We start from the raw sequence: 21,703 nt of genomic DNA on the forward strand, positions 1-21,703 counted from the left end.
TTGTATGTAAACTCTTGGCACATCAGAATACATAGGGAGCAACAACTGTTTTAATTCTTATGACAGCGTTCCTTACAAGTAGGATAAAAATCACATTCTCATTACCCTCTAGTAGTCTCCAAATAGGTTATTTCTAATAACTTTACAATTATGCTTTCCAAGTATTGTAAATTGAGCAATCTAGATCTGAGAAGCATTGAATAGGTTCCAATGTACACTATGGACAGGATTTTCATTGGGCCGTGGAGGCGGGATTGGAGGCGTGGGGGTTTAAAATCCTGAAATCGGGGGTCCCGATACCATCCCGCCCCCAACCCGCCTCCATGCCAGTTTCAAAGGAGGCGGGTACCTGCCCTGCACTGGGACCCGCCTCCCCGAGGCGGGAAGGGGATTAGTGCCAGTTAACTGCCTGTTAACAGGTAGTTAACGGGCAGTTTTTAGCCTAATCCCTATTTTTAAGGTTGAAGTGTGGGATTCCCGACAGCTCCAAATCACGCCAAGTTAGAGGAATCGGGTTGAAGGACTTGGAGGGGTCGAGATGTCGGTATTCAGGTGAGTGATGAGTGCAAAGGTAAGTGTGTTTGGTCTGTCTAAAGTGTTTAAAGAAGTTTAAATTACCTTTTCTGACCTTTACAGCCTTCCTTCCTTTAGGTCTCGGGAGTCCCTCATCTCACCGGCACAGAAAGCAGAATGGCTGCAAACTGTCAAAAGTGACAGCCTTCAGCTTTCTGTGCAGGAGAGATTTCTAACTGAGTCTGTGGAGAAGGACGCATGTTAAAAGTAAGACTGTCAGTGTTTCACAGCTTCAAAGAGCTTTCAAACACTGATATTTCATCTGTCAAAACCTCTTGACAGATGAAATTTCAGTCTGTGACGTCACCCGTTGCCAGGTGGCCCTTAATTGGCCTGCTGAGCCCGCTGGGAGGGCTCAACAAGGTCAATCAAGTTAAAATCGCATGGATTGGCCACATCTCAATGGAGGCGGGACAACAACCCCGAAAGTTGTAGTCCCGCCTCCATCACGTCCCCTGAATGAAAATCCAGCCCTATATGTTTGGAATATCTCAGCTACATAAAAAGCTTAATTTTGCTCAAATGTCAACTTCTTTAAACTGGGATTTGTAAATCTTCCTTTCACACCCAAGCATGGCACAAACATAGATTTATTTATCACACCACAAATTTGTAACCAAGAGGTTTGCAGGCACATAAAACACCAGGAAATCCAATATAACTAAATACTGCTCAACTGAGTTTTTGTAATTTGTAAACACAAATGCAAAATATTTTCAGAAGGTCTAGTTTAATAACCAAACACTACTCAACTTTCAAAGGCTAGTAGCTCACAGTAAAATTCTACTACATCCTGTATTATCTCAGGAGCTGATTTGTAAAACTATACCCCAAAAATCTATCCCTTGGGGAACACCAGATCCAACTCTTTTACATCCTTTTATGTTAGGCAACAAGAAGATTTGCAAGACAAATAAAGATCACGGTCCTCAATGTAAAAGCTCCTGTGCTAAGTTTAGTTTTCTGTGCTGCTTCAGTATTAAATATAATAGATATAAATTTAAAAAGTGTGTGCGCTGTAATATTGCTGTTTAAAACTCTCCAGTATTCTACCTTCACATCACTGGGCCTTAATTCTAGATATCTGAGTGATTGACTGCTCATACTTAATTGAGACTTACTCTACCACAGGTGATATTAATAGAATTATGAATTTTTTAAAAATACAAATACGCGTGTGATCAATCTTTACAAGTTACATCACAGGTATGAAGTTAATTCAACCAATTCAATACGCAGAATGGTTTTCCCCAGCACCAGCTGTGGTGGAATCAGGAACTTGCTTATAGTGAAGCCATTGATAGGCTCTACAATTTTCATTAACTTTGCAGAATAGCTTACGCTAGGCAGAACACCAAGCAAGCAATACGTCGCCATTGGCTACACAGCACCAGTCAGTGGACAGAAACAAGTACTACAACGTTATTTATTTAGGTAAAAAAGGACATTCACAACTCTATTCAGTGATAAGAATTAGATATTACTGCAGTTACTAGTCAGTCCAGCTCCCAAGCAGAACTTTTGCTCATGGAATAGGAATTGATTTGCTGTTTAAAAAGAGAAAAGGGGAAAATTTAAATATTAAGGGTTGAACTTTAACATGAGTTTGGAAGCGAGTGGGCAGTTAAAAGTTCCAAAATTGACAGCGCATCAGGAAACCGGCTTCAACCCACCGGCTTCCACCTTTAACTCGAGCATGTTAGCGGTGAACGAGACCCCCTTTCGGGAGAGGCGGGTTACCTATTTAAACCAATTAAGAGCTAGTTAAGGAGTTAAGAGCCTTTTTTTACCTGTGGTTTGACTTTTTACTGGGTGTCTACAGGATTCCCGGGTTTGCTGAACCTCACCAGTGAAAGCAAGGCGAGAGCAGAGCGACAATTGAGGGAGCTGAACTTAAATACTCAGGCCTCACACCTGCTTCCTTGCCTAAGGAAAAGGCTTTTGCTAACACCACTTGTTCTAAGAGTTTGTAGGTGATTTCCACTACACTGGAGGTCACTCTCGCTACGCTGGAGGTCACTGTCGCTACGCTGGAGGATTGTGCCGGTGATCTCCACTTTACTTCTGTAATATATCAAATCAGCATGGGTGCCACTTATGCTGTTTCACCTTGGACCTCAGATGAGGACCAAGATGAGCACCAGCAACAACACCACCAGCAGGAGCAGCAGCCTGCCGCTCCACAAGAGGGGATGAGCACAGGGGTGGAGCTCGCAGGAGGCGATACCCCCAGCACAGGGTATGTAGGCAGAGGATCAGCTTCCTGGACATGACTGAACACCAGTACCTCAGGAAGCTCAGGCTATTGAGTCAGGTTGTGGCAGACATTTGTAGCCTGCTGGAAGACGACCGGCTGCCAAGTGGATCTGGTGGACACGCATTACCAGCGGCTGTCAGTGACTACCGCCCTCAACTTCTACACCTTAGGCTCCTTCCAGGGATCTGCAGGAGATAGTTGCAGGATTTCGCAGTCTACGCAGCAGCGAGGATTGGAGCTGCTGGAAGAGCAAGGCACAGAGCCTCTTTGGAGGAGGAGGAACCTGATGGCACCAGCGTACACTGCTGCCCGAGGTGGCCTCATAATAGCCCCATTTAGTTGGGTTGCACTAGTGCATCCATATGGCACCCAGATGCTGAACCAACTGCCCCCCCCACCCCACAGTACTCCTACAATGACCAAACCATTTTCGTCACACACACCCAATGCTCACAGTTAAGTCATGTCTTACCATTCATCACAACTGACAAGGCCACTTGCTAGGCAGCAGGCAAAAATGGGCGAGACAGGAAAGTGGTGCAAAGAATGAATTGTGTGTGTTCAAATAACAATCTTCACATTGCCTAACATACCCTTGTGCATCTAGAATTCTTTCATCTTCCTCTTCCTACCACTTCTACGTCGTACAACCCTCGCAGCTTCGGCAGAGGTAGAGGCAGGATACTCACTTCCCCGCTCTGACTGCTTAGATGCTTTCGGCCGATGTTCTCTGGGTTTTGGAGCCCATGAGGCAAAGACTGCTCCTCCTGTACCTCGGCGTTCTCGGCCATCGGGAGAGGGGGCAGCATGTAGGGCTCTAACTGGGGGGAGCGGGAACAACAGGGGAGAAGTGGGAGCGCTTTGAGCAGAATCCCCACTTCCATGTTCCCTTTCACCAGCATCCTTCTCATGGCCCACCCACACTTCCCTGCTAGCAAGGAGCTGGAGAACACTTTGCTGCACATTAGTGAGGCGATGAACGGCCAAGTCTAGGTTTCTATCCATCCTAGTTAAGGTAGCATTCAGAGTCTGCAAGCTGTTGGTAAAGGCTAGCATGCACTCGTTTGAATGCCATGTTTGATGATCCATACAGATGGCCACCCTTTTCATGGACAAACGCATCATAGCCAGATTCCTCCAGAATCATCCGCTTTGTTGACTGCCCCCGAGGTTCAGCATCTTCGTCCAGCTAAGCAGAGCTTGGAGCGTCCTGTGCCCTCTGACGAGGATTCTCCACTGCTGGCCGTCTCCACCATCTTCTCCTGCGATGTGAGACACCAGGTGACAACACTACTTTCTGACTTACTGATCCCACCAACGTGTGTGTATCTGTGCTGGTGCTTGGTGTGCTTGGATCGTGTGACGGTGCACCCTCAGAGTCCGCGACCTCCTCTGGGGACTCGTCTTCTTCCTCTGGTTGGACTGTCTGGGCGACACTTGTTGGGCCTGTGGGAGAGTAAAGGCATGAATTAGAACTGTTATGATAAGAATGTATTAAGTGAACATTATGCACATGGTCATATTTCACTGGCTGCTGACATGAAGTCCACGAGTGACTGTTGTATGCCATGCGGCTATATGATATTTAATTCTGTCACCAGGTAGCTGGGAGTTCCCCTTCTCTCCATCTCCCACCGCCAGCAACTCGGCAACTCCGCTGATCTCCAGCACCTCCTCCTCTGCTGCAGTCAGTGGTGTCGTGACTGGAAGGCCACCCCCGGTTCTCTGCCTCTCACGGTTGTTTTGTGCTCTCCTCTCCTGCAAGGAGGGAAACACGAGACCTTTGAGTGAGTGTCGTGGAATGAGTGGAAGGGATGGATGGGCTACATCTGTAGAAGGTGACTATGAGGGAGAGGCGTGACATTGCATTAAGATGAGGGTGAGTGTCAGTGGTGGTTAGTCAGATGGGGATGTGAGTGAGTGCATAGACAGAGAGGGATGGGTGCATCTGCCAGGTAGTTTGGTGTGAGGGGTGATGTGCAGGAGCAGGCTTGGGAAGGCACAGTGAGGGGGTTGGGGTGACACGCACATCAGGATGCAGTGGAATGTGGCATTGTACTCACCTTTCCTGACCTCATGAGGTCATTAAAGCATTTCCTGCACTGGATCCATGAACTGGCTATCACACTCCTGCCGCTATCTCCAGCCATGCCTTCTTGGTCTCGATAGCTGGCCTCTTCCTCTAGTGAGCAGGGAATAGGACCTCCCTGCGGGCCCCGACTCCTTGGAGCAGGAGATCCAGGGGGGCATCACTGAATCAAGGGGCAGCTTTTGGCTCTGAGCCTGCATATTTTTATTCTCCAGCAAGATAAATGTCCTTACCAACAAGAAATTCACTATCAACACAATCCACTCTCTTTCCCAACAGCCTCTCCTGAACCTCCACGAGCCTTCAACGGTAATCTGTGCATTACGCCTTTAAATACCGGAGCTGAATTGGAGCCATGCATGACGTCATCACGCCCGCTCCTGTTAACTGGTCAGGAAACCCGGAAGTCCAATTCAATTGCAGTGGCTTCATTAAAAAGCCACTGCAAAATGCACCTCTCCAACTTCCAGGTTCCTAAGCGACCCAGGGGTCCCCTGCTGCCAGCGCGTCGCAAATGTAAAAATTCCAGCCTAAATGTGAAAAAAAGACAAGGGGGTAGTTCTACAGGCAAGAGTAAATTTAAGCTCTTTATAGAGTTTACAGCACAGGAAGACACCATTTGGCCCATCATGTCTGTGCTTGTGCTAGCATTTCAACTGGGGCTGTCTACTCTAAACCCATTTATCTGCCCTTCCCCATATTTTTACATGCTTCCTTTTCCACTCATCCAATTCCCTAATAAATTATACTGTCAACGTCTTAATAGTCACTTGTAGTAAAGCATTCCACATTCTAATAACCCTCTTCTTACAAATAAATATGAACCAATTACTGTGAGGTTGAGATCAATATCTTGATCCTGGACCAACAATCCTTGTAAATAACTTTTGAACAAGTAAAATTAGAATAAAGTAATTTTAATGTAGCTGAATCTATGGAAAATCTGGTCAAGATGCAGCATAAGTGAGCTGGCAAAAAATGGGGTACTACTGTCACTTTTTCAAAATTTTAAGGCTTATGCTCTCACAGAACTACAATGCCATTAGCCAGAACTATGTTAGTCAACCAGTGCATGCAAGTTAGTACTGAAAATCCACATTCACAAAAAAGGGAAGACAGGTCAGGTTAAATAAGTCAAGGTAAAGACACTACAAGCAACAGCTCCACACCCAATCCAAAGCTAAAACCAATTCGCTCAGTCATTCCCAACACACAAAGAAAAATAATACAATTTTTACAATAAATAGTTTTGCCATTCTAATAGTTAACAGCACTCAGAGGAAAGGCAGTACCTGAGCTGGGAAACTGGAAGGCATTGTGCTGCATTTGGGGACTCATTACAGGCCCAAACTGTCCTCCCACATTTCCTATTATTCCCTGGTTAGCCAGATTCATCTGGGAGCCATGCAAGGAGCTGTGAGAGAGGAGCTGTGACCCAGGATTTGGGGACACTGGGGAGAAAGGACTGGTGGAAGGTGGTGGGGAAGTAAGCCCAGTACCATAGTTTGGAGGGTATGGGAACTGTTGTGGTGATGCCTGAGGAATCCGAGGAGTGCTCATGGCACCTGCCATACTGCCAGAGGCTGCCATATTTGGTGGGATGTTCAAACCCTGCTGCCGCATCATCATGGTTCTCTGTTGCACCTGCATCAACTGTCTTTGACGCAGATGCTGATTCAAAAGCTCACGCTGTCTCTGGGCCAGCATCTGTGCATTAATAGGTCCCTGAAGAACAAATGGAAAATATACCTATAGCATTAACAACATTCAAATATTTAGTAACCTTTATTTGAACAGTTTCTAAGGGGCTGTGTGTTTCAGTGAATATTTACATAGATAAACTTTGCACATATTTACATCCCTCATTACCTAATGTAGGCCTGTGTGGCCCTGAAAACTAAAGCACAGTTCATTATATAGGTTCTAATAAACAAAAGTGCCTGCAGTAATTATCCACATCAATTCCCTTATGAATTTCCTGCACTTTTATTTTACAAGATAAATTTATAACAAGTGTTTTTCCACTTTTATTTTCCAAAATTACACATTATTAGAATAAAACCTTTCATGAACAGTTGACTGGCTTTTCAAATTAAAATTCTGCTTTGCGCCTGGCCAACCTGTTAGATTGAGTTATTTTGAGGAATACTATGTTTCTGTATATTACAAATGGTATCATTTTTTACCCACTATGCTAAATTAAGTTAATTGCAGCCCCGGCTTGTTTCAGTAAAAATGGTTATGAATTATTGTTCATCAATTTACTGCTCAATTGTTTTTCATTTATTAATCTATGTTGTAAATTGTATCACTACATAGTCAAGTTTCACATCAATATCAGAGACAATGATCCCATCTGGCATTATTTCATCCTAATTGTTTTTTTTAAACAGGTAAATTATTTGACTATTGGAAGTACAACTTTCACAGACCTCTCTCTGATATCTACAACTGAAATATAGATTAGAAATGTAAATTTAACAGGTATGATTCGAAGTAGTTGTTTTAAAATGAGTGCAACTTATAAATTCCCTCTCCAAAATTTCTTGCTTCCTCACCTGAAAGTGCCAACTATGATTTCATAAGTCCTTTGCTTAAGGAGGCATTTTATATGTTTAATACCCAACAATAAGTGTTGGAAGTCTACTTTGGTGAGGACAGGATCCAGATGCAGCTTGACTAGCCTGCTGATCAATGACCTCTTCCCAGCAGGGTCACTAGTCATCAGGGCTGAGAAGCCTGATCGATTTTCCACCTCCTTACCACAAGATGCAGAGGCCAACTGTGATACCCAATCTCCACTCTTGGAGATCAACCAACTAAGCCAAGACCAGGGATCAAACCTAGAACTTTTCTGAACTTATGGGTCAGTACTAGACTACATGGTGTTGTTAGCCATTAAGTTAGTGGGGAAAATATTAATCTTTTCTATTAGTGATAAATAAAAGTGAGAAACATCTTACAGCAGTTTCTAATGCCTACCTGACCACTCATCTGTGGTGGCACACTAGCCCTTAGAGGTAGATTCATATTGGAGACGGTGGTAAGTGGATTCATTAGTGGCTGACGATTCTAACAAAGCAAATACAAATTATGAAATTTATTAGTATAAAAATGTTGAGTTTAACAAGATATATAGGATATCAAAATGCAGATGGCACATGACACTAATTATTTCACAGATCTGAAGAACCAAAATATCCCCAGCATGAGAGATACAAGTGGCTTTGTAGTGTATGTGCCTTTAAGAGCCCCCTGTGTACTGTAATGCCGGTAATAGCCACTCGGGCTATATAAGCCTGTATATTGTGTTGTATCAGTTAGTTCCCCTCCAGACTTTGTTCAGTAAACACCTGTGAAACCAACTCCTGTCTTCAGTGTCTCTATTAACACACGGATACAACAGTGGTGACGAATTGGAAACAGGCTTACCTGCAATTCGGCAGCACCTCAAGTACATCGATTCCTCTGGCGTCCAAAGTCGAAGAAAAGCAAGAAAAAGAAAAAGCTGTGGTTTCACCAGCTAGCCGAGCTGGTGGCAGGTACTGCAATAATCCTTCCTGGGCGTCGGGCTGGGGCTCCAGCGGCTGGCTCTGCAGCTAGGCCAAGCAGCGAAGGCGGAGGCAAGCAGTAACAGACGGGGAGGGAGCACTCGGGAGACGGCCGGTGCTGCAAGCAGGTCGGCGTTCAGACCTAGCAGAGAGAGTCCGGCGGGAACGAGTCTCCACCTGTAAATAAATAAATAAAAAGGGAAACCCGCGGAAAACAGCGTTGTCATCGGCAGCAGCGGCGGGGAAGCGCCATATCTTTTCTGCAGAAAAGAAAGAAAAGCGCGGGAAGCGCCATTTTTTTCCAGGATGCCCAAGTCTGGCAATATTGATGCTTTTGATAACGATAGAGGATTGGACCACATGTGGAACGAGTGGAAGTATATTGCACCGCAAATGGAATAGAAAATGAAAAAAAAGCGTCAGTACTTCTAAATCTAATGGGTGCAAAGACATACGGGCTGTTACGAAACTTAATCACTCCAGCCAAACCAAAGGACAAGAATTTTAAAGAAATTGTTGCTACCCTACAGGAGCACTTAAACCCAACACCGCTGCTGATAGCGGAACGATTCAAATTCTTCAAGAGGAATCAACACAAGAATGAAAGTAACGCTGATTACCTCACCGAATTAAGAAAGCTATCAAAGCACTGCCAATTCGGGGCAGGACTAGCAGATTACCTTCGAGACAAATTCGTCTGCGGTCTCCTAAGTGAAGGAACACAGAAAAGGCTGCTTTCTGAAAAAGATTTAACACTGGACAAGGCTTTCAGTATGGCTGTATCATACGAAGCAGCCGCAAGAGGAGCTGCAGAGATACAACAAAAGACACAGGACTTCGGCACCCATGAAATGACACAGGGTTTCGAGAGATGTTATCGCAGCGGCAGATCCACCCATGACCTGAGGGACTGCTGGTTCAAGGACAAAGCATGCAGGCAATGCGGGAGGATTGGACACATTGCACGGGTATGCCGATCTGGACAAAAAAAATCCACGGACAGGAAAAGAAAAATCAATAAAGAAAAGTACAGAAAGGTACAAATGATGACGGACAGTAGCTCCGAAGACCAGAAGAGCGATAGCGACTCCGAAAACAAGAGACTAAGCTGTCTCAAATTACATAATGTAATTGCCAAAGAAGATTACCAGACCATTTGGGTTACCCTCACGATAGCAGGGTCCCCAGTTAAAATGGAGCTAGATACAGGATCAGCTCTGACCGTCATAAATCGACGGGATTACGAGCAGCTATTTCCGCATATACCTTTAAAAGACACATCCATTATCTTGAAAACATATACGGGGCAGAAAGTATACACCAAAGGAAAAATAAGGGTGCCTGTTGTATACAACGGCAAGGAAATACAAAAGTTGTATTTATACGTTCTACAAGATGGTGGTCCACCGCTGTTGGGACGTGAATGGATCAGGAAAATACGTTTAGACTGGCACTCCATTCAGGCACTGACGGTGACCAGTAAGAAAAAAACGATGATGACGCCATACCTGAACAATTAAAAGACATCTTGGCCAACACCAAAGAAGTGTTTCAAGAGAAACTAGGAACCTTGAAAGGCATCACCGCCTCAATAAAAGTGGAAGATGCGGCAATTCCCAAGTTTTTAAGGCATGACCAGTGCCATACGCAATTCGTCCAGCAGTCGAGGCAGAGCTGGAGAATTTAGAAAAGGCAGGCGTATTATCCAAAATAGATTGGAGCGAGTGGGCAACACCCATCGTCCCAGTCATGAAGAAAACGTTGAATAATGATAAATCTGAAGAACAGAGAAAAATTCGCATCTGTGGAGACTTCAAGGTGACTGTAAACCCGGTCCTTCACACAGTACAGTATCCTCTTCCGAGGATAGAAGATATTTTCGCCTCACTATCCGGAGGGAAACGTTTCACCAAAATTGACTTGGCACAGGCATATCTACAGATGGAGGTTGAAGAGGCCTCTAAAAAGTATCTCACGATAAATACACACAAAGGCCTGTACCAGTACAATCGACTGGTTTTCGGAGTAGCATCCGCTCCAGCTATCTGGCAAAGAGCTATGGAGCAAGTCCTCCAAGGGATTCCGGGGACTCAATGCTACCTAGACGACATCCTTGTAACAGGAGAAAACGACAACGAGCACCTTGCCAATTTGGAGCAGGTGCTCACTAGGCTGAGAGAACGGGGCCTACGAGCAAATTGCCCCAAGTGCGAATTTTTCCAGAATCAAATATCATATTGTGGCCACATAATTAATAAGGAAGGGTTGCATAAGTCACCTGAAAAAATTGAAGCGGTCATAAAAGTCCCAGCACCTGAAAATGTTTCACAATTAAGGTCGTTCCTGGGATTAATAAATTACTATCATAAATTTTTACCGAACTTATGAACTCTTCTGCACCCTCTTAATGAACTGCTACAAACAGGAGTAATTTGGAAATGGAGCGAAGACTGTAAACATGCCTTCCATAAATGCAAAGACTTAATCACGTCCAAAGAAGTTTTGGCTCATTACAACCCATCACTGCCAATCAGACGGGCATGCGATGCATCCCCTTACGGCGTAGGAGCAGTATTATCGCATAAATTCCCTGATTGAAGAACCTAGCCAGGGCGTTTGTATGGTGGCCAGGTATCGATGGAGACATCGAAGAAATGACCAAGAGCTGCCTAGGATGCCAGAAGGTCCAAAACGCTCCACCACAAGCCCCTCTACATCCATGGGAGTGGCCCTCATCTCCCTGGCAAAGGGTACACATCGACTTTGCTGGTCCATTTATGGACTCAATGTTCTTAATCGCGGTTGATGCACACTCCAAGTGGCCGGAGGTAATAAAGATGTCCTCCACCACCACGGAAAAAACCATCACAGTATTAAGGACCATATTTGCCAGGAATGGGCTGCCTGAACAGATCTGTTCTGATAATGGACCGCAATTTGTGTCCGAAGAATTCAGGAAGTTCTTAAAAAAACAATGGGGTTAAGCACTACACGTCCGCCCCATACCATTCCGCCACCAATGGATTGGCTGAAAGGTTTGTCCAGACCTTCAAGAAGGCCATAAAGGCCATGGGTAATGAAGACATAAAACTTCAGCACAAGGTGGATAACTTCTTGTTTGCATACAGGAATGCAACACATATGGTTACAAACCAAACTCCCGCCATGATGTTCTTCAATAGAAGCCTAAGATGCCGGCTGGATTTGATCAAGCCAAACATCAGAAGGGACGTGGAGAACCGGCAATTTCAAGGCATGAATGAAAGGCCAACTAGAACCTTCCAGATAGGTCAACAAGTTTTGGCCCGGGACTACCGTACCGAGAAATGGCAGCCTGGAACTATCTGCACACGACTAGGACCGCTGATGTATACCGTGGACAATCGGAGAAAGCATAATAAGGCGCCATGCTGACCAAATCATAGAGTCATCCGAAAAGGGACAACCTACACCACAACTCTATACGCCTAATGAAGAAGTAGAGATACCCATAGTATCTACCTCCGATCCGGTGATACTGGAACCCGATGAACCCAACACTGGCATTCAAGCCGAATCAGCCTTGCCAAAAGAACCTACTACACCACCAGAAACTACTACACCACTGAGGCGTTATCCGGACCGAGTCAGGAAGCCTCCAGAGAGACTGACTTATAATTGATTAACTGCAGCAATGTGTAGATTATTTTTCTTGTAACATGTAATTAATGATTACTTAAAATATTATGTACTGGTTGGCTAAAAGGGGAGGAATTGTAGTGTATGTGCCTTTAAGAGCCCCTGTGTACTGTAATGCCGGTAATGGCCACTCGGGCTATATAAGCCTGTATATTGTGTTGTATCAGTTAGTTCCCCTCCAGACTTTGTTCAGTAAACACCTGTGAAACCAACTCCTGTCTTCAGTGTCTCTATTAACACACGGATACAACAGGCTTTACGATTGTCTTTCAGATAAGGGAACGGCTCAAAAACATCGCATCAACGGCCCGATTTTCCATGTATTATATGGGCATTTTTAAAAACATTCTGGAACACATCAGGTGATGCATGCTGTTATGGTGACTAAAGTCAAATTTGTTTCCACAGGAGGATGCTCAAAATGAAAACATCAATCATATATCAATAATCTTAATTTTCTGTAAACATTAAATTGAGAAATTGGTAACTGATTTTACTAAATAACCCCATTGCAATTTAAGGAAACTGCTGGCAACAAAGTAATGTACAAATATCACTACATTAAATATCCCCACCTGTATTTTGTTGTATTTACTTTTATACATTTTTCTAAATTACAGATTCATATTATCAAATAAAAATAACATAACATTTCCATTTGTAAAGACCCTGGGTGCACATGTTCCCAGTCTTGAAGCAGGCAAAAAACAGCGATAAAAGTTTATGCAGATGTGAAATGTGAGCTGAACAATCTCTTAATCTGGAAAAGATCCTAAAGTACATCTTTACTTGTTGAAATTTTACTGCCTTTTCTTAAAAAAAAACAATTAATCTGAGGCTCCCCCCCATGGTTCGTGAGTTTATCTGGCAAGGCCCTGAGCAGGACCAGGAAGATCCCAGGTTTGATCCCGAGTCTGGGTTGAGTTAGCTGATTTCAGATGGAGTAGCACATTGGGCTTTACAGTTGGCTTCAGCACCCCTAGGTTAAGGAGGGCAAAATCAACACAGGCCCTCTCTCCTGAGCAGTATTCAGCAAGCCTTGCCAGACACGAGTGCATGTGAATAAGGAAAGGATTGGGTTAGGTTGTGCTGTCACCACCCAGCTCTCCCTCCTGCAACTGTTGAACAGCCTGCCAAGATTCACCATCAAGGCTGATAAATTAATAATGGGAATGTGGATGAGGTACTGAAGAGTGACCGGGGCTTGTGGAACCAAAATCCAACAAGGTATTAATGCTTCAGGGGAGATAATTGGCAAGAAAACAGGTTTATCTTTCAGGTAGAATAGCTGAAATTTTATTGCTACTGGAAATTCTGTTGGATAAAAATGCTTTTAACATAATCTGGAAACGAATCACTTGTAATGCTTATAATGTCCCATGATATTCCTAAACTTAAATTCTTGATGTGACACCTCAGTATTCACCGATGTGCAAACAGAATATGTGAATGCTTCCCAGCATGCTCCCTTTTGAAAGGGATCCAGTGCTTCTTGCTTTTTATAAAAAGAAAATTAAGGTGTTAAATTAATGAACACAGCTAGAACACTACCAAGACAAATTTAACTTTTTAAGCAGCATAAGAGTAAAAAAGAACTTTGAAATGACTATGCAGGCATTACCATTTGCTGTCCTTGAAGCCTTTGTTGCAGCTGAAGCCGAAGCTGATTGGGCTGGTTGGGTACCATACCAGAAGACCTTAGCCCAGGCCTTGGTTGCATACGTAACATTGAGTATCCTGGTCGCTGTCCCATCTGAGTAGCCAAAGGATGAAAATTAGGTTCCTGCATGTTAGGGTAGTTTCCTTGTACTACTGTAGTCTGAGGACCATATGGCTGATTATAAACTTGAGGCTTTTCTACCATCATTGTGGACTTCTGGCTAGGGAACGATTCTGGTTGGTGATCCACACTTTGGCTCTGTGAAAACAAGGCAAAACTACAATAAAGCAAGATGTGCTGAATGGTCTTTTCTCATCCTTGCTATTTTTAAAAAAATATTCATAAATCTGCCATAACGGGCAAATATTTATCAAGCAGATACAAAAATGGTAGTGGTGGAAATTTGACAGAAAATATGAAACTAAACTTGCAAGCTAAACACGAAGAAAAATCTATACTGCCTAGTTATAGTTAAACAAATAGTTTCTCAAAGAGCTCCAAAGGTATTGTGGCATTCACAATGCAAAAAGTTCTTCATACAGGATTGCATATAGGTGTAATGACTGTCTTAATTAGCATAGATTGTTACCAACATTAAAAAGCACATTGGCGTAGAAATTCGGGGGTTTAGCACCGGCCGTTAGGGCCCATTTTGATGAAAAAAATGGCGGCCAACGACTCGCTTCTGCCTGTTTCCGGTTGCTCCCGCGGCGGCTGCCATTTTCGGCTGGTCGGCAGCGCTGCCATTGCCAGCGCTCACTCGAGAAAAGGAAATGAGGCAGATCGTGACGTCAATGAGCGTGCAACGCTCATTCGATGCATGTTCTGCCATTTTCGACGTCGCCGCTCCATTTGCCGCACTCTCCGAATCACGACCGGCTGACCACTTAAAGGGATCATCAACAACAACTTGCAGCTGACACGGTTTCTCAGTTTGACTGGCTCTGTCTAAGTATCTGCAACTCTGGTAGCTTTCTAAACTTGTTTAAAGTTGCTACGGTCACAGAGAGTGTTGGTGCAAGCGGAGAACACCTTCATTCTCATTTAAAGGCTTCTGCTCACACCATTTGCTCAGTCACGCGGGCTCTACTTGCACTCCGCCTCGCGCTCGAGTATCTTTGGGAGAGGGAGCGGAGGCAGCGAAGAGAAGATGCTCGCAGAAGGAGGAGGGGCAGGAGGGCTCTCAACAGGAGACCTTGCCCACCTAGGGTCTTCTGAGAGCACTTCTTATCTCCACTTAAGCCAGGAGCAGTGTATTAGGAGGCTCCGCTTCACCAAGGAGGTGGTCACAGAACTCTGCCACCTCTTGCAACCAGACCTGCAGCCTCAGAGCAGGGCGACCACGGCTCTCCCAGCGGCAGTCAAGGTCACCGTGGCCCTCAATTTCTTCGCCGCCGGATCCTTCCAGTCTGCAGCAGGTGACATAGCTAACATCTCCCAGTTCGCCGTCCATCACTGCATCCAGGAGATCACAGAGGCTCTCTACTCCAGGAGAAGGGAATTCATTGTCTTCTCTGAACAGAGAGAAGCAAGATGATGCGCATGTGGCTTTGCCAGGATAGCGGACTTCCCCATGGTGCAGGGTGCCATCGACTGCACCCACGTGGCTTTGTGGGCACCGTTAACCAATCCCGAGATGTTCTGTAGCCACAAAAGCTACCACTCACTTAATGTACAGTTGTTGTGCGACCACACCCAGCGCATCATGATGGTGAATGTCCGCAATCCTGGCAGCAATCATGATGCCATCATCCTGCGCCAGTCCGGTATGCCAGCAATCTTCCAGCCATCACCACGTCAAACCCGAGGGTGGCTGCTCGGAAACAAGATCTATCTGCTCTGTATCTGGCTGCTGACTCCCCTCCGCAACCCACCACTCGTGGCCAGCAGTCATATAATGACAGCCATGCTGCCACCAGGACCATCATCGTGCAGACCATCTGAGTGCCTTGATCGCTCGGGAGGAGCCCTCTAGTACTCGCCGGAGCGGGTGTCCCAATTCGTGGTGGTCTGCTGCATCCTCCACAAATTGGCCATCAGGAGGGCGCAGCCCTGGCCACAAGGGACTGTCTGTGAACGCCTCCGATTTCAGTGAATGAAACCCCAAATCCCCATTGGTCAGCACTTGCCCATCATACCATCCCTGTGTCATGGAACATCACAGCGTTCTGGGCACAAAGCTGAAATGAGACACCCCACAAAACACACATTCCAAAAAAAATCCTGAATGCAATCAAAATTACAGTATCAACTATTCACCCGTGTGCATTCCCTTAGTGCCTGTCTTTCGTGTGCTTTTACCTACTCTAGTGCTCCCCCTGTGGTTGCAGCATGGCTAGTGGAAGGCTGCCGACTTTCAGTGGGGGAGACTACAGATGCACAACTACCTCGACCCGGCTGCAGACTGTACCACCTCGGTATGGGTGGCAGCAGTCTGGACTGGCTGGCTGATGGGCAGTGGCAAAGGTGGAGTGGCAGTGGTGGGAGCAGCAATGCTGTCATCCTAAGAGAGTTTCTTCCTCCACAGACCCACTGCCACTCCCCCGGGGCAGCACCTAAGCATTCATAGCAATCTGTTGGAGGATAGATTGCTGGACTGCTGCGACACCCTGCAAGCCCATTTCGACACTCGTAAATCCAGCAATGATGGCAGCAAGCCGAGACTGCATGAGAGCAGTCTGTGCACCACTGCAGCACTGAGACGTTGGGTCACTTCTGCTTGTGCTGCAATGGAAACCACGACATCGCTCATTACACGCAGCATCATGTCTGGGTCCACAAGGTCTCTCCTGGAATTGTCCATCATTTCCATCCTGGAAATCGTGGGCTCCAAGCTCTGTGCAAAGCCCCGTCCAATGTTAAAGGTTAAAGAAGGGATTAACACAATTGTAATGAAGGATATTAGCTCTGATGATGTGGAATCTGTATGGGTAGATTGAGAAATACTAAGGGGAAGAAAACGTTAGTGGGAGTGGTATATAGACCTCCCAACAGTAAGGCGGAGGTTGGGGATGGCATTAAAAGGGAAATTAAAGAAGCGTGCAATAAGGGCACAGCAGTCATCATGGGTGACTTTAATCTACATATAGATTGGGCTAACCAAATTAATAACAATACTGTGGAGGAGGAATTCCTGGAGTGTTTACGGGATGGTTTCCTGGACCAATATGTCGAGGAACCAACCAGAGATCAGGCCATCTTAGACTGGGTATTATGTAACGAGAAAGGATTAATTATCAATCTTGTTGTACGAGGCCCCTTGGGTCGGAGCGATCATAATATGATCGAATTCTTCATTAAGATGGAGAATGAAGTAGTTGACTCAGACTAGGGTCCTCAATTTAAATAAAGGAAACTACGATGGTCTGAGGAGCAAGTTGGGTAGGATTGATTGGGGAATGTCACTCAAAGGGTTGACGGTGGATAGGCAATGGCAAACATTCAAAGACCGAATGGATGAACTACAGAATTTGTTCATCCCAGTTTGGCATAAAAATAAAACAAAAAAGGTGACTCAACCGTGGCTAACAAGGGAAATTAGGGATAGCATAAGATCCAAGGAGAGGACATATAAATTGGCCAGAAAAAGCAATAATCCTGAGGATTGGGAGCAGTTTAGGATTCAACAAAGGAGGACAAAGGGATTAATTAAGAAAGGGAAAATAGATTATGCGAGTAAGCTTGCAGGGAACATAAAAACTGACTGTAAAAGCTTTTATAGATATGTGAAGAGAAAAAGATTGGTGAAGTCAAGCGTAGGTCCCTTGCAGTCAGAATCAGGGGAATTTATAATGGGTAACAAAGAAATGGCTGACCAACTAAATACATATTTTGGTTCTGTCTTCACAAAGGAGGACACAAATAACCTCCCAGAGATGCCAGGGAACATAGGGTCTGATGAAAGGGTGGAACCGAAAGAAATCAGTATTTGTAGGGAAATGGTGTTAGGAAAATTGATGGGACTGAAGGCCGATAAATCCCCAGGGCCTGATAATCTACATCCTAGGGTACTTAAGGAAGTGGCCCTAGAAATAGTAGATGCATTGCTGGTCATCTTCCAGAACTTGATAGACTCTTGAACAGTACCCATAGATTGGAGGGTAGCTAATGTTACCCCACTATTCAAAAAAGGTGGTAGAGAAAAAGCGGGGAATTATAGACCGGTAAGCCTGACATCGGTAGTGGGGAAAATGCTGGAGTCCGTTATAAAAGATGTAATAGCAGAGCACTTAGAAAACAGTGACAGAATCGGAGAAAGTCAACATGGATTTACAAAAGGTAAATCATGCTTGACTAATCTACTGAAATTTATTGAGGATGTAACTGGTAAAATAGATAAGGGAGAACCAGTGCATGTGGTGTATTTGGACTTTCAGAAGGCTTTCGATAAGGTCCCGCATAAGGGATTAGCGTGCAAAATTAAGGCACATGGGAGTGGGGGCAAGATATTGACTTGGATAGAGAACTGGTTGGCAGACAGAAAGCAAAGAGTTGGAATAAACGGGTCGTTTTCCGAGTGGCAGGCAGTGACTAGTGGGGTACCGCAAGGATCGGTCCTAGGACCCCAGCTGTTCACAATATATATTAATGATCTGGACGAGGGAATTGGATGTAATATCTCCAAATTTGCAGACGACACAAAGCTGGGTGGGAGGGTATGCTGTGAGGGGGATGTCGTGAAACTCCAGTACGATTTGGACAGGTTGGGTGATTGGGCAGAAACATGGCAAATGCACTATAATGTGGATAAATGTGAGGTTATCCACTTTGGTGGCAAAAACAGGAAGGCAGATTATTTTTTGAATGGCAATAGATTGGGAGAAGGGGAAGTGCAAAGTGACCTGGGTGTTCTTGTGCACCAGTCACTGAAGGTAAGCATGCAGGTGCAGCAGGCGGTTAAGGCGGCAAATGGTATGTTGGCCTTCGTAGCAAGAGGGTTCGAGTACAGGAACAAGGATGTCTTGCTGCAGTTGCACAGGGCCTTGGAGAGACCGCACCTTGAGTATTGTGTGCAGTATTGGTTGTCTTATTTGAGGAAGGACGTTCTTGCCATGGAAGGAGTGCAGCGAAGATTCACCAGGCTGATACCTGGGATGGCAGGAATGACGTATGAGGAGAGATTGTGTCGATTGGGCTTATACTCACTGGAGTTTAGAAGATTGAGAGGGGATCTCATCGAAACCTATAAAATTCTGTCAGGTCTGGACAGACTAGATGCAGGAAGGATGTTTATGATGGCCGGGGAGTCCAGAACCAGGGGTCATAGTCTAAGGATAAGGGGTAAGCCATTTAGGACTGAAATGAGGAGGAATTTCTTCACCCAGAGAGTGGTGAACCTGTGGAATTCTCTGCCACAGAGGGCGGTGGAGGCCAGTTCATTAAGTATATTCAAGAAAGAGTTGGATATATTTCTTAAGGCTAAAGGGATATGGGGAGAAGGCAGGGACAGGGTACTGAATTTGGATGATCAGCCATGATATCATTGAATGGCGGAGCAGGCTCTAAGGGCCGAATGGCCTACTCCTGCTCCTATCTTCTATGTTTCTATGTTGGAGCCAGACTCCTCCATGTTCCTTGACACCGACAAGAGGCTCTCCGACAGGCTTGCCATTGCACCTAGCATTTCAGTGTGCATGGCCATCACCTTTCTTCTGAAGGCCGCCCCCATCGAGGTCATCATCGGAGTCCTGTGGAGCAGAACTCGTGTGCGAATTCGCCCTTCGGGGAGCGGCACCTGAGCCACCCTTTGCCCCGGTCTGGCTGCAGTCCACTTATGCCCAGTGCCTCACCATGTGCAGATCCTGTCTCTATACTACCCTCGACATTCTGTGCAGTGCCATTTTCTGTGCTGGTGTCTGAGTGTCAAGTGCAGTGCTGGTGTCTCCTTTTCTTTTTGTTCATCTCCTCCTTCAGTTTGGTCAACATGAGGTACAGGCTGGCCTGCTGGCAGCGATTGGGTATCTGAAAGCAGAAAGGCACAGGGGATGGGTTGTGGTGGGGGGTGCAGTGAAGCAAGATAGTCATGCATTATGTGCCACCTTTGTCTGCAAGAGAAAAGGAAGTTTGTCAGTGAGTGTAGTGCAATGCATTTGGGTGATGTGCCTGCCTTAGCTGAACAGCTGCCAGTGTGTGCAAGGTGTGAGATGTGGGTGTGAGTGTCACAGCAGTGGTGACGTTGTGAAGTGAAGCCATGATTGTAAGATATATGAGTGGCGATAGCTAGAGATTGTTGGTAGGTGAGTGATGGGGGTGTGGTGCATTGAGCAGCGTATGAGGGTTGTGGTACAGATGCTGGGATATGGCATTTGCTGAAGCCTTCACTCACCTTGATCTGCCGTGTGAGGACATTAAGCTTTTTTCAGCCCTGGATCCAGGTCCTTGGGACCACACTGGTGGCAACAACCGAGTCAGCTATCTCCTCCCACAGCCTTCTGAAAATGGCTTTGGATGGTTCCTTGTCACTCTGAGTACAGGACAGTCCACCTTCGTTGCACAGCCAGGACCAAAGCCTCCAGTGCAGCATCTGAAAACCTTCTTGCTCGCTCCCTTGGTTGCTGAGCCATGGCTTGCTCTACAATAACAATGAGGTGCTTCTGCAACAAAGCACCTCCCCTTTAAATAGTGCAGCGAGCCTATGCCAAACATTATTGGCCATCAGACTGCACTTGATATTGGGCCCCCTGTTGAGCACTAAGCCAATCAGCAGCGCGTTCAGCGCTCCAATTATAATGAGCAGGCAGCACAAATTTTGCATGCTGCCTGCACCACTTTGAACAGGCGCAGGCAAACAGCGCTGGCCCGTGACACCGCTCGTTTTTAGGCTATATCCAATTTCTAGGCCATTATTTCTTATTGCAGTTGGCCAAGTTTTCTACAGTGCCATATATTATTGCTAATGTGGGAATGGGTCAGAACTCAGTTTATCATCAAGTGAACAGAAATTCTAATTCTGCATCTTTCACACAAAGATTTAAAAAAAGATTTTGGGTAGTCAATCAACAATAACATTCCCAATCATGTCATTTCAAACCATCACAATTTTAATATTTCCAATTTTACCCCACTATTTAAAAGCCTTCTCCAATGTAAAATAGAATGAAATCCTCTTCCTAATATACACAAACTTGGTTTAACAATATCTATGCTTCTTCAGTGAATTATAATGTCCCATATATCCCAGTGCTCAATAACCTACCATCTATTGTAATCAACACTTTACAGATTACTGCACATCTATGACCATTTATACAATAATTTGAACTCTATAAAAGGCACAATTTGTTTGGGCACATCTAACTGCTATACTTAAAATCTGCAGTTCGTGGAACATTTTTTCAGTAGCCAGTGCAGTCTTTATCACATTCCAAATACCAAACCAGATATGCAACACATTTTTTTTAGCTTTTTTTTTTAAATGAAAAGATTTCATGTAGGAATTTGCAACTCCTAAATCTTGCTCATTTAAAATTGTTGAGTATTCATAAAATGTTAAAAATCATGTTTTTAAACCACTTGTCAGCTTTTAATTATTAATCACATGCAACAAACTGATCATTTAAACCAATGATTTATAATCACAGTATAACTTATATTTAATTTTTTTTCTAAATCCATAACAAATGGAAAATTACACCTAACAATGATTATTAATGCTTTTTAACATTCTGTGAGCCCAAACCCTGAACAGAAAGTACAATGCGCCCCCCTGATGACTCAGTGAATATATGCACCATGTGGTCGGAAGGTCCAAGGTTCAATCTGTGCTAAATTTGCTGACCCAGCCAGTATAGCAGTGAGGATGGTAGTTATCTTGGTGTTCCTGAGTGGAGAGAAGGAGGAAAGTGGGTGGTACCAGGGAGATTGTACGTATGGGGCTGAAATTTAGGAGCACTGCT

At 44.9% G+C, this 21,703-nt stretch overlaps 1 protein-coding gene across 11 annotated transcripts in view; it reads right to left on the reverse strand.

Annotated features, from left to right (window-relative positions):
* The window catches only part of ncoa2 (nuclear receptor coactivator 2), a 375,715-nt gene that overhangs the window by 18,617 nt on the left and 335,395 nt on the right, over positions 1 to 21,703 (reverse strand). For 6 of the 11 annotated variants that reach the window (XM_085993140.1, XM_085993133.1, XM_085993134.1 and 3 more), the window contains 3 exons: positions 13,770 to 14,066; positions 7,902 to 7,991; positions 6,212 to 6,644 (listed from right to left, as the gene is read on the reverse strand). In XM_085993140.1, coding sequence (XP_085849266.1) covers positions 6,212 to 6,644; positions 7,902 to 7,991; positions 13,770 to 14,066 — 820 coding nt within the window. The remainder of the gene's footprint in view (positions 1 to 6,211; positions 6,645 to 7,901; positions 7,992 to 13,769; positions 14,067 to 21,703) is intronic. The other 5 variants (XM_085993139.1, XM_085993138.1, XM_085993137.1 and 2 more) reach the window with 3 other exon arrangements.

This window comes from Somniosus microcephalus, chromosome 7 (genome assembly GCF_052327205.1).
Source record: "Somniosus microcephalus isolate GS21.2 chromosome 7, FLI_Smic_1.0, whole genome shotgun sequence".
Lineage (NCBI taxonomy): Eukaryota > Metazoa > Chordata > Chondrichthyes > Squaliformes > Somniosidae > Somniosus > Somniosus microcephalus.